Here is a 13795-nt window from a genome sequence, read left to right as displayed (position 1 = left end):
TAGTATAATCACAAGTCTGTGTTTTGATTTTATATATTTTGCACTTATCTAATTGATTTTCTCATTGTTTTTATTTTTAAAAATTCTGATTCTAATTTGAATCGCGCAATTGAGTAATCACTTTTTGATGTGTTTGATTTGCGTCGATACCATCGTAAATCCATGCTGTGTTCTTATCTTTTTATCGGCTATTATTGCTACAAATTTTCTCGATATTTTTTTTTATTTCTATATTTTTTATACATTATTATTACGACGTGCAGAATTCAATTCGTAAATCTATTTATCACTTTTCAGTCGACTTTTTAACAGTTAATACTGATATCCACTTGGTTATTCCGATATTTTCATACAAAAATCTAAAAAAACAAGAAATTCTAATTGCACATTTGAGTAAATACTTTTTCAAGCTCTTGATTTGCGCTAAATCCTTGCAGCTTTTCGATCGCTTTTTTTGCAATTGTTGTAAAAATCTCAATATTTTTGTGATACAGGAAATTCAAATCGCGTACTTGAGTATTCACTATTTGACGTGATAATTCAATCGTTTGTTCAATTGATTTGTTGGCAGTTATTACTTCTCATTTTCGCATATTTTTCAAAATCTCGGTATTTTTGATACAATATTATTTAATACAACACAAGAAAATGTGTATTAAAAATTGCAGTCATCATTCTCATCAGTTAATTAAATATGAAAGAGAAACAAATTGTCTATGAATGAAACAGGGCAACTAGATTATTATTCATAGTAAAAATGATACTAAATATCATTATTAGTATCTGTCATTATTTAAATATTCAAATTCATTACATATTTTATATAAATTAAATTAGCGTATTAATTTCATATAAAAATGCATAATTGCAATTATACAGAAATATCAGTGCATTAAACAACCTTACTTTTATTTATGAAATTACTATTGGCTCAAAGTTCACAATAATATGTTAATAAATAGCCTATTCTAAGCTTTGGTTTAAGAAACTTTTTCTCTTCAGATTATTAAGCAAAGCAGAAGGCTCTTTGTTAGAAGATGAAGTGTTGGTTCATGCTCTCCAAGAATGTAAGTCTGAATCAAATGAAGTTGAAATGGAATTAACATCAAACCAAAAAACTGAAGTTCGAATTGATCAGGCTAGAGATGTTAGTAATTTTTAACTTCATTTATAATATTTAAGTCACTTTTTTCAATGCAGTACTAATCTAATAATATAAGTTCAAGTTAGTATGTATGCTGAACCCTTACAGAGTTCCCAGGGAGAACTGGAATTGACAGGGTATTTGATTCTAGTGTTAAAAGTTAACTAATTATCAGTGATTAACATTTAAATTTAATAATTCTATTGTTTTTTACAATTGTCCCTTCAAAAAATTCTATACTTCAGTAGAATTTTTATGCGATGTCTTTATTGATATAGTTTCTTAATAAATCTAATATCATTATAATTTCATCTTTTTTTTAGGAAAAATTCTAATACATATATATTTAAATTGTTATCTTGAATGTTTAAATTTTTCTGAAGTATTTCCAAAGATCAGGTAATTTTATTTCTGAAATTATGTATTAGTCATAAATTTTTTAATTACTAAAGATTTAGGTTAAACAGGGTTTTTATTATCATGAAATTAATAACCTGCATGTAAACAACTAAGATGGCAAGTTATAATGTAAAAGAAATATTCATGCAGACTTAGAATCAAATATAAATTTTTCTTATAGGAATACAGACCATGTGCAAAATTGGCATCAATTTTGTATTTTGTGCTTGCTGATATGAATAAAGTCAATTTAATTTATATGTTTGCTTTGGATTCATACCTTGATTTGTTTCTGAACTCAATACAAAAATCACAGAAAGATCCCGAGGTTTCGGGCAGAATCAAGAAAGTAAATCTTTTTCACCAGTATTCTGTTTATAGGTAAGCTATTTATATACAAGACTATAATTCATTCAATTCTATAACCTCTTATGCATATATTTGTCGAAACAGAAACCAATTTAGCTGTAATAGATATAGTGCCATTGCATGAAAATACTTAGATGCTTAAAATTTTAGTTATGCCTAAACTGATATTGGTTTATTTAAAGAAAATAATAAATTAAAATTTTATGAAAGGTTTGCTTTACCAAAGCAATTTTATCTTTTGATGTTCATGATTATTGTAACTTTAATGTAATTTTAATGTATTTTTTATTGTCTTTAAATTTGTATAAATTAGTTTAAATTAATATTTGAAACCTTTTTCAGATATGCTTGTAGGTGTGTTCTTAATAAACATGCTCTGCTCTTTTTGTTCCACATGTGTACACAGATTCTGTTGGCTGATCATAAACTTGGCATTGATGAGTATGAGTTTTTTATCCATGGAGGAAAGGTAACAGAATTTCTTTCTTTCCTTTTTATTTGTTTATTGATTTTTTACATCTAATATACATTTTAATGTTTAATTAATTTTTTTGTGCTATTTTCAATATTTAATAATGTAGGAATTTTCCAGAACAGTACTGAAAAATTTATTTTTTCATATGTCACTGTTTTTTCACCCTTAATTACTGTTGATCAATTTAAGATATAATTTCAAAATGTTTTACCTGAACCTTAAAGTATGCAAGTGGTATGGTATTGTGCTGATAAAACTTACTATACAAAAAAAGATATTTGTTATTATAGTATCAAGGAATTTAATATGGGTTGTGGGGCAATAAGTTTTTACCCCTCCCCCCTTAAAAAAAGGATAAATATCAGAAAATTTTGTTGATTGTGATAAATTTTTTTAATCATCAATAAATTAAGAATTAAAAAATTGGCAGCGAGCAATACTATTCCAAATTATACTGAATATAGTTTATTTTAATAGGATGTAAACTTCTAAAAACTGGTTTTCTTAATCTGATAACATAAAGCTAGAGTAGTAAAGAATAATAAATCAAATGTTTTAAAAAATTATTTTGGCTTTAACTATTACGTTTTTACCATTTAAGATCTGTTTCATTTAAGGTCAAACATTATTATTGCATGTTTATACAAAGTAGCTTAACAAAGTATTTTTTTAGAAAAATCTCACTTTTTTAAATTGGATATAGCTTATTTTATTAACTTGAATAGCTTTTCCAGTTACCTTTAGGAGTAATAGTAAAAATTTTTATCTTTTGTAAATGAGGTGCATTTAATAAAATAAATTTTTTTATTTTTAAATTTTTATTGTGAAATGTCACAGTGAATGAAATAATAAGTCTCCTTAAACAGTATCTTCATGAACCAACCTTAAAGGAACTCTATACATCAATCTAACACTACTTACCCTATGTTACAGGGAAATGTATTCGTAAAAACTCTCATATATATGTAACAACAGATGGTTTATGAAATGTTTGCTACAATGCCATTCTTAAAGTGAAATAATTAGTGCTTGCTTTATGCCATCTATGATAAAAATTAAAACCAAGATTAGTACAATAGCAGCAAACAAACATTTTATATGATTGTTGTTTTAGATTTCATTCAATTTTTATTTAGGAAAGTGGTGAAAAAAATAAACTCATGAATCCATGCTCTCACTGGTTGTCTGAAGAGAGCTGGAACCAAATTATTCAGCTGGAATTGTTACCAAAATTTCTTGGTATAACGGTATCATTTGATGAAGCTCCAAAATTATGGTATGAATGGTACTCTTCCCAAGAACCAGAAAATAAATTACTTCCAGGTAATTCTTATGTACTGTTAACTAAAATTAATATTGCTGTGGTGTTTTGGATTTTGAATAAATGTATATACTTAATTAATGTGAGCTAAATTTCATTTCAAATTTGATGTCAGTTGACAATATATCAGTCATTACTAGCAATAAAATAAAATAAAAGGAAGATATAGTAAGAAAAAAAGAAATACATTAATTAATTTACAATTTTACCAAAAAGAACTATCATACTGTGATGCTTAAAAAGGAAATTCAAAGTATATTTGTGTATTAATTTACATATCACGAACTTATATAAATTAATGAAATAAAGTATGAATAAATAAAGTAATATAAAAAACGAGTAAATGCATTCAAAGGAAGTAAATAAGATGTGTGTGCAGACGTTTATTTCAAAATTGAACTTTTCATAGTTTTTACTTTTTTTTATCATGGCAAAGTGTTTATGCTTATTATAATTTGTCTGTGTTTGTTTATCTTTAAATTTATGATTCATATTTTCATGCCCCCATATTTTTAAGGGTCAAAAATCCGAACCCGTCGATAAAAAGGTATATTCATCCAAGTACGCTTTTGTGTTTAATTTTGTAACTTTAAATATGATCTGCACTAATTAATTAACATATTTAAGGTAAGGCCCTCAAACCATTAAGATTGAATCTTAGTGCAAGAAAATGCAATCAATACATCAAAAATTATTCAGGTTGTTCTTTTTTTTGTACACTGTAGAATGTTGCACCAACATAACTTGCCTATATTATTTCAAATGATTATTCCATTAAAGTGTTAAAAGAGTAAACACTGGTAATAAATCTGTAATGCTGAATGTCGCAAATTATGAAATGTTTTGTTTCCTCACATGAAAAACAAAAGCACCCTTCACCTAAGTTTGTGAATTTGTTGTACATAGGCAATAGTTCTAAAAAGTTACATTTACTTAAGGTTTTTTGTAGTGCAATAATAAAATTAATTTATTTTTGATAATTATCCATTAAAAATTAATGGATATCATAAATTATAAGTTAAATTTCGATTTTAATATTTAGTTAATGAATGAAAATTTCAAAGTGCTTTTGTAATTTAGTTTCATTAAATTTTTAGGAAACTGGAGAAATATCTGCTCTGAATTTGAGAAACTTCTTCTTATTCGATGTCTACGTCCTGATAGAATAATAAATTGTATAAGCAATTTAATTGCCAATAATCTTGGCCGAAAGTAAAAATATTATCATTTTTCATCTGAAAGTGTTAAATATTTAAATATATATACTTCTTAGCTTTAGTTTGTGGAAATTTTTATTACAGTATACATTTCTATTTTTGTTTTTAATAATTAGTTAAGAAGGTGTTTATTTTACATTGTACTATTTTAATTAATTTGAAAAGCTTTACAGTTTTAGTTACATAGTAAAATATAAGATTTTAGAAAAAATTACCCTGATTTGATTTTAAAATTAAAAAGTAACTGTATGTATTTCTAAGGTTTTTTATGCAATTTTTTAATATTCTTTTAATTAATCCAAGTACATTTTGAATAGATTTTTTTACGGAAATTTCTATTTTATTAAGCACTTAGTTATAATTTTGCATAAACTCTAGTATAAAATCTCTACTTTAGAAAAATATAATAAAGAGTCTGTAATTTTCATTGTGTTTTTATTTGTTATATTTATAAAAGATTTAATGATTGTTTTTCTTATAGATCTAAACTCAATTTATCTTGTAACTCAAACTTTAAACTCAATCTTCTTTTGAAGATTTTTTTTTAAGTTCCCATATAATGCTGAGAAACAGGTTTCTTGCTATTTGTAAATCATTGTATTCTTCCTTTTATTATTAAAATGCTTTAGCATCTTTATTTTATTCTATAAATCGATACAGATCTATTAGTCCATTGCTAGCCATCTTTGGTGGCCAGTTATTTCACCCTCAAGCACTCACAGCTTTTGGACTCCACTTTGATATAATATTATATATTAATAGATATTATATATTGATAGATATTACATACTTATCTATCAATGATGCCACTGCTGTATGAGACACTAAAAAGATTTCTAACTCAAAAAATTAACTATTAAAGGAAGTAAAGGACTAAAGAGTAAAAAAAAACTTTCTTTTACCTTGTAAATTATACTTTTTATTTGTAATTTTACTGATTTTTGTTACAAATGTTTTAAATTTAAATGGGGAAAAAAACAATGAGCTATGAAGTTTACGTAATTATAAGCATATAAAATGGTTATTTGTGTTACATTCGTTGTATTGATTTATTTAAAATATTCAATTTATATTTAATTAAATATTATATTTTTGAAGACAAGTTCAAAATTAAATGTCATCAAACTTTTTTTAAAGAAACAAAGCAAGTTAAAAAATGCATTTGAATGTTTCAAAAATCAACATTTGAATGTTAAAATAAAAAGAAAACTTTGTGAATAGAAGTTTTAATGAAATAATCTGTCAAATATATTTCAGTAGAAGTATTTCTAGTAAATTATTTCTTCACTTCACAGCTTTCTTGCTTACCCTGAAATAGATATAAGGGAAATATTTGAAGAATCTTCTGCTAAAAAACCTCTTATCTTATTTACTGTTTCATCAGATGCTGTGAGTAATATTAAAATTCAAATTTTATTCTACCTAAATCAATTTTTCTATTATGAACTGTGTTAAATTTATCTATGTCTATAGCATGCTGAACAGATTATTTCAAACCATGCTCATGAACGTAACACTAAATACCGTGTGTTATCTCTGGCAGAAAGACAGGGTAATTTGGCCTCACAATTGATAGTAGACTCCATCAAAGTGGTAACTAAAACACTTTTTTCTTTTCTGTAGTTATTATTTAAAATAAATAATCTCTTTACATAAAGTTATTACATATTTAGTTTTTTAAACTCTGATTTTTTTTAAACACAATTTACTTTTATGGAATATTTTATTGTACCAAATTATTAGAAATTTTTAAATGTATTGCTTTTTCTGTTATTGACCACTACTAGGAAAATGTAATGAATTTTATTGATATACCAATTTATGTCAAACACTTGGTTTACGTCCTATAAATGTTATTTTTTTACTACTATTGTTTGAGCATCTGTAATTTGACTCCGATGGCAAGGAAACTTATGAATTCCTTTGTGACAACAGCATTCCTTTATAGCAGACTGTTACAGTTTATCTATTTCTTATTTGAGTTACATTATAGAAACCCATGAATAATTGCCATAGTTAGACTGCTTATAATAGAACTTTTATTAATTCATGACCCAGCTATCACTTAAAATATGTTATGTTAATACTGTTATCAGCACAAGCTGCTTTCAAAATAGGATTGAAATAAAGTGAACTTGGTTTTGAAATAGCTACATTGTTTTTCGTTTGTAACTATTAAAAAATTTTGTTATCCATTTACTTCTTGTTTAAAAAAAACCTATAAAATGCTAGAGTAAAATAAATAGCTCATTTGATTTTAAGCATATTAGATTTTTTAATTTTGATATGAATCTTATCTCATGTGATTTAGTTTATATTACTTATTGTATGTTATCAATATATATGAAGAAGTAACTCTGAAATGAACTACTTACTGTTCATTATTGAATATTGTAATGTAAAACAACTTGTTCATATATGCATTCATTCAAATGTATAAATTTGTATCTATAATGCTTTGCAAAGTAACAGCTACCTTTTTAATTGTTATTTTTTATATATAGGGAGACTGGGCCTTCATTTCAAATGCTCATCTATTACAACCATGGTTACCAACATTAGAAAAAATTGTTAGTATACTCCAAACAGTTAAAGCCCATCCAAATTTTCGCTTGTGGCTTTCGTCATCTCCAATAGATTCATTTCCTTCTTCTATTCTACTAAATAGTATCGTATTATCATTGGATTCTCCAAAGGTATTTAAATAATCACCTTAATCCAAAAATCTTTATGTTCAAATTAAGCTTTTTTTTACTGTGTAAATTAAAAATATTTAACCACTGGCAGGTACTTTGGAAGTCAAACAGTTCAAAAATTCATTATTTTTCACCAAAATATCAAGTTAAAAACTAGATGCAGTACCAGAATTTAAAAACATTATTTTGGAACTAAAAATGTATAGAGTAATTATTCAAGTAGTAATTTGATCATTGCTTAATTATGTCCTATGAACAGTAAAAGTAGTGTAATGTTATTTTTTTAAATTGGGTACTTTTGAAAAAGATTTCAATATTGGAATTGTATTGCCTCCAATTTCAAAAGATCTTTCGAAGGAAAAACTGTTTTGGGAGTTAAATTCTTTTTTGATTCTGTATCAAAGTTCTCCAGCAATCCTTTGTTTTTTTTTAATCTTAGATTTAGTTATACCCTATTGAATCTATTATTCTAGAATACATAATGTTAATTAAATTTCGCACTTTCCTTCTACAATACCTTTAAAATCTATATTTAACTCAACTTCCATTTGAAACAATCACTTTACAGGTGAATTAAATGTCAAACTTTTAATGATCAATTTTTGAGCAATTATCCTCTAGAAACAAACACATTGATCTCATCGCTGAAATCAATTTGTTTGTTCTTTGTCTTCCTGTACAATGCACTTAATAAAAAGCAGAACAACTGAATAACTTCTGATCCTTTGATTAAGATTTCACATTCTAAATTGTATTTAATTATGGCTGAAGAGGGAATCTTAAATATCCAAGTTAATTAGTTTAGATGATATTTTAAGTTACTTAATCAGACTCAAATATGTTCCTTTTATGATTAATATTTTTTTGTTGTTGTTATCAGATATCTTTTTGACAAAACTAAATTTTTAATCTTCAAAGAATGGACAGCGGATTAGCTGTAACTTGAAATTTCCCTTTTGTATGATGTACAGTCAAAATTTTGGTCGTTGTTTATTTTAGTTTTTATATATTTCACCATATCTCTAGTATTATTTAAGGAACTCAATACATTTTTGCATACACCTGTAAAACTTGTTCCTCTAAAAATAATTGCATGCTACAAATTTATTTTTATCATTTTAATTCAAAATAGTTGAATTTTTCTTTTTTAATCGTAGGATGTGCAAAATTTTCCATAGTTTTAAGCTATGTAATTTTAAGTGACAAAATTCAAAAGAGGAATGGAATCAAATTAAGAATTAAAACTTTAAAAAATAGTCTTTTTTAAATTTTTTTAAACTGAGATAAATTTCTATAAAATTTTATTTCCCAATAGAACCTACCTCCATATTTTGAGGATCAGTAATTTAAAAGTATATTTATTTAAAAGATCTGTTTTTTCAGAGGAAATATAATTTTGTGTCTTGACCTCATAGCTTGAAAGACTGTCTGTACTAATTAATAACCATCTGTTTTTGAACCATTAAGATTGCATTTTACTATGTGTAAATCTAATAATTAAGATAAAAAGTCTTTGATTTTTTTTTAAATAATTCACTGTACATCTTATTAATTTATTAAAAAAATAAAAATGAAAAATTTTAAATGAAGTAAAAATTGTAGACAGCACCATTATTGTATTATTTTTATCTAGAATATGGCAACTGAGTATGAGAAGTGTTTACACAGTGAAGTATTAGATGTGTTTCAACTAACATCGCTTCCTTATAAAAGAGTCATATTTAATTATGTGTACTTAAAAGTATAATATAAAATTATTTTTCTCATCTTAGTAATTTTTTTAAAAAATGATTAAACTGTATAAAAATGACAATCTTTAAAGAAAACTATTGTGAATGAATCTTTAATATTTCAACAATGTGTTTGATTTAGGTTTCACTTAAATTTCAAATTACATTTTTCTAGGGTATCCAAGCTAATATGTTAGATTTATATCACAAGTATGGATCAAATGCAGGCAGTGATTTCACTTCACTGGAATTAAGGTTCAAAAGCTTGCTGTACTCTTTGGGCTTTTTTCACTCAATTCTTCTATGCAGGAAACGTTTTCAAAACCTCGGTTGGAATGGCACTTATGAGTTTTCATATTCTGATTTTAAAGTAAGTGTATAAAAATTCATCCATGTAACTATTTTTTTCTAAAGCCTAGTTATCTAACTGTAGGAAATAGACCAACTGTGGATTTCTAACCAAATTCTTTTATGCATGTTTTTTTTATGTGAGTTTTTAAAAATCTGTTTGAAATGGGAATATTAATTGTTTTTGAGAAAAAGAGGATTAAGACTATAATAATAACTTCACTACAAGTACAGTATTTTTTAATGTTCAATAAGTTTAATTAAATATTATTTAATTTAATTTTTGTTTAACGTTTTTTTATTAATAAATGTAATTAAAAAGTAAATGAATACTTTATTTTAGCATACATTTCATATCATATTTAAATTCTTTTTTCCTGAAAAGTATAAAGAGAAAAGTTTATGAGAAAAAATAATCTTACATTTTCAAGCTGCCAATTAATTTGACTTTTTTTACAGCAAATTTTGTCGTTAAACAATATCTTAAGCATTAAATCATTAAGTTTGGCTTATGAATTATTTTAGAAATTTTGTTTTTATTATTTCATTAATTAAGAAAATATAATGTAATTTTTTAAGGATAAAATATATACACTGTTCAAAACATATTTTAAATAACATAAACTTTGAATTTACATGAGTTAATTTTTATGTAAAAAAAAATCTGTTTCATTAGAAAATTGCAAAAATTTTCTTTTCTTTTATCAAATTTTTTATATAGACCATAGAATACATCTTTGATAGTTGCTTTTAGTATTTAAAATTATTAATTCTTTATATGTGACTGTTATGAATCAATTATTAATGTATTTTCTTTGTGGGTTTTAAAATTCGACAAATTTGAAATTTACTTACGCTATTTTTCAATGGAAAATTCACCAATATTCAAAAAATTCTTTGTTGTCTTTACATACCTATACTTTTCTACTATGTTTTACATTTTTAATTGTCATAGCAAAATCTTTGTTTTATAAATTGGAATAAGGCCAATCAGTAATTTATGAACTAAAAACAGTAAAATTGTGAGTCAATAATTTCAATTCTTTTAAATAAAAACAATACGTAGCTAGGTAGTTTGTTTATTGTTAAATATAAAAAGATCCAGCTTCATTCTTGAGAATCCCAGGAATAAACCGTAACGCCATTTTTTTATTTTTTGTGTAGGTATCATCAGATTTGTTACAGTTGTATTTAGAAGAATACAGAGAAGATCCTTGGGATGCTTTGCAGGAAATGATAGCCGAAATCATTTATGGAGGCCATTTCACAAATAGACGAGATAAAGAACTCATGCTTGACTATTACAACCAATATATTAGTGATGATGTTTCTGAAAAATATATGTAAATATTGTTATGTGTTTATAATTTTCTTGTCACTATTTCAAGAAACATGACATTTAAAAGTATTATTTGATATTGAATATTATACTACAAATGAAATGAGATATTTAAATTTTTTATTTATTTATTTCAGATTGGCACCAGTGGAAAATTATGCTGTTCCAGATGATGGCCCAATTCAGTTATATTTAGAGTCAATAAGAAAACTACCTACTAGGGATGTACCTGAAGTTTTTGGGCAGCACAAAAATGCAGAAATACCATGCCAAATGTATGATTCAGAAAGACTGCTGAAAGACATGGAGAAAATAAGAAGACAGAAAATTCTCGAAGTAAACATTAAGCCCGAGGTGAGGAAATAATTTTTGTTCATCATAGCTTGATATGACTTTGTAACATTTAATTATTTGATTAAGTTTCAAGAGTAAATTGTGCCTAATAGAAAAATTTGCTATAATATCCATAGTATGTGATTTAATTCAAATTTTGGTGGAATATTTTTTTAATTAGTAATTTAAATTGTACATTGATACTTTTAGAGCTACTATTCATTACTAGCCAGACATTTTAACGAGTTTCAATATCCTATAACTTTGATAAAAATAAAAGAATATTAAAATTTAAGCATTCCCCTAGGAAACCATATAAATAGAATTTAAAAAAAAAATGCCACGTAGTGGCTTAACATTAGAATTATTCAAATTTAAAAAAAATTTCATGGTTTTTATTTACTTGTAGGTAACTATTTTAAACAGAAATCATTAGAATAATGTATTTAACTTTGAAGATTAGCTTTAATTGTTAAAAACTATTTAAAATAATAGGATTTTTTTATAATTTATTTTATGCACTGTATTCAGTGTTTTGTTCAACTTCTATTCTCTTTAATCACCCGCCAATAGACCAAATTTGAAAGATTGTTGATGTTTCCAAATAATTATAATTTAATCAAAAGTTAACATGTTTTATTCATTAATTTTCAAGTAAAGCTAAAATTTCAATAACATATATTACAGTAATAAAATCCATGATTACTATTTGCAAGAAGTTAAAATTTGTGAAATTCTAATTGAGAGAAAAATTTTTTTATAAATTTATTTGAACTCTCAATTTGTATTTGGTCTTGAAGAGGAGTGATATGTATGTATATATTTGTATTATATTTATATTACATTGATTTGCAACTTTAAATTTCAACACATCCTTAAAATAACAATTCTTACAGGTATTGTTTATCATTACAAAAATTAAAGAAGAAATTCCTGATTTTCTAAATATTAATGCTGCTATGAAATTGCTAAAAAGGAAACCTGAGCCGTACACTTACGTTTTAATCCAGGAAGTAAGTTTTTATTTTATTTTTTAATGATTCAACAATTTTGTATGTATTTATTTTAAAACTTCAGTATTTTGTTCCTTGAACTATAAATATTTTTGTAATCTTAAATTTTAAAAAGATAACTTTCATTAAGTAAATATTTTTAAAAATACTGACAAATTTTAAATGAGTTCAAATGTATGCTTATGCAAAACTCATCTGATAAAAATAGTTCTGAACAATTAAAAATTCATTTATAGTAATTCATTGAAAATAGACAATTCATTGTCTAATAATAAAATGTCATTTTTTTGTCCAATACAACTATTTTTAAATTATTGTTTTGAATAATCAGGCATATGGTAGAAGTTTTCCTGGAGGACTAGATTCCTGGAGGACTAGGGGTCTACTGACCCCTGCTGTTGTGGTGCACTAACTCCCAGAAATAGCTTTTGGATAATTTAACAATCTGTATTCACTGCACTCATTCACTAGATACTTAAACAAAGCAGTTTTGTATTGTTTAAGCAATGTTTATGTACATATAGAAAAATTGTCTGGCATTTTGTTTGTATTCAAAGAGCACATTAATATATTTTAAGTAGTAATACAAACGAAAATTTAAACAAACAACTCATTTTTCTTTTATATAAAACTATACTGAACTTACAAAGTAAAAAGAACATAACTCTATTTATGTTCTCTTAAAAATGAATTTAAATCAAGAAAGGTTATCACAATTGTGAATAACATTATACTGATTAGTGCCACTTACAACTGAGATATAAGTAGGAGTTAGAAATTAAAATTTAGGACACTAAACTTTTAATACAATTATATTTATGAAGATTGGAGCTTAATTTTTCTGCCTACACATATTATTTTTTCATTGTAAATAAGATGAATTTGCAGTTAATACCCATGAGATTTTTCGTTGGATTCACAATTTCCTCTTTTTTAATCTCTAAAATTAAATTATGTAAAAAATAATTAAGTGAATTAAAATAAAATCATTTCTCTAAAATTATATTAAAGAAGGACAGTTCTGAGCAATTCAATAAACTGTAACTTTGTGATTTATTATTATTATTTGGAAAAGTAAGAATGTACATTTTTTTTGAACTTCAACAAAACTATTCTCTTTACTACCTGAAAGAAGAGAACAAAACACTGAAGAATTTTTTTTTTTCAATATCAAATTATTTTTAATTAAAAAAGGAGTGAAAGAGCTATTGCATTACTTTTCAATAAGAAGTTTTTTTTTTTTTTGCTCCTGATCATTGTGTATTGTAAAAAACAACTCAAATTACAGGAATTGATTTTAGGAGTCTCTTTCAAGTTTGACTTTAGTGGTCTTCATCAAGATTTCCTTATGATAGTTCAACCCAATGAGATTAATGTAGCTAGAAATTTGTATTTAAAGAAACAAAAATTT

General features: G+C 25.0%; 1 protein-coding gene across 1 annotated transcript in view; it reads left to right on the top strand.

Moving 5' to 3' along the window:
- Positions 1–13795, top strand: part of LOC107449012 (dynein axonemal heavy chain 2) — an 89033-nt gene that overhangs the window by 67964 nt on the left and 7274 nt on the right. Inside the window, exons 43-54 of the mRNA XM_071180342.1 lie at positions 1003–1147; positions 1725–1924; positions 2255–2381; positions 3524–3710; positions 4806–4920; positions 6221–6314; positions 6399–6518; positions 7430–7621; positions 9527–9721; positions 10864–11042; positions 11176–11392; positions 12268–12384. Coding sequence (XP_071036443.1) covers positions 1003–1147; positions 1725–1924; positions 2255–2381; positions 3524–3710; positions 4806–4920; positions 6221–6314; positions 6399–6518; positions 7430–7621; positions 9527–9721; positions 10864–11042; positions 11176–11392; positions 12268–12384 — 1888 coding nt within the window. The remainder of the gene's footprint in view (positions 1–1002; positions 1148–1724; positions 1925–2254; positions 2382–3523; positions 3711–4805; positions 4921–6220; positions 6315–6398; positions 6519–7429; positions 7622–9526; positions 9722–10863; positions 11043–11175; positions 11393–12267; positions 12385–13795) is intronic.

The sequence above is a fragment of the Parasteatoda tepidariorum genome, chromosome 4 (assembly GCF_043381705.1).
Source record: "Parasteatoda tepidariorum isolate YZ-2023 chromosome 4, CAS_Ptep_4.0, whole genome shotgun sequence".
In the NCBI taxonomy this organism is placed as follows: Eukaryota; Metazoa; Arthropoda; class Arachnida; order Araneae; family Theridiidae; genus Parasteatoda; species Parasteatoda tepidariorum.
Note: the sequence above shows the minus strand (reverse complement) of the source record. Positions and strands in the feature narration are given on the sequence as shown.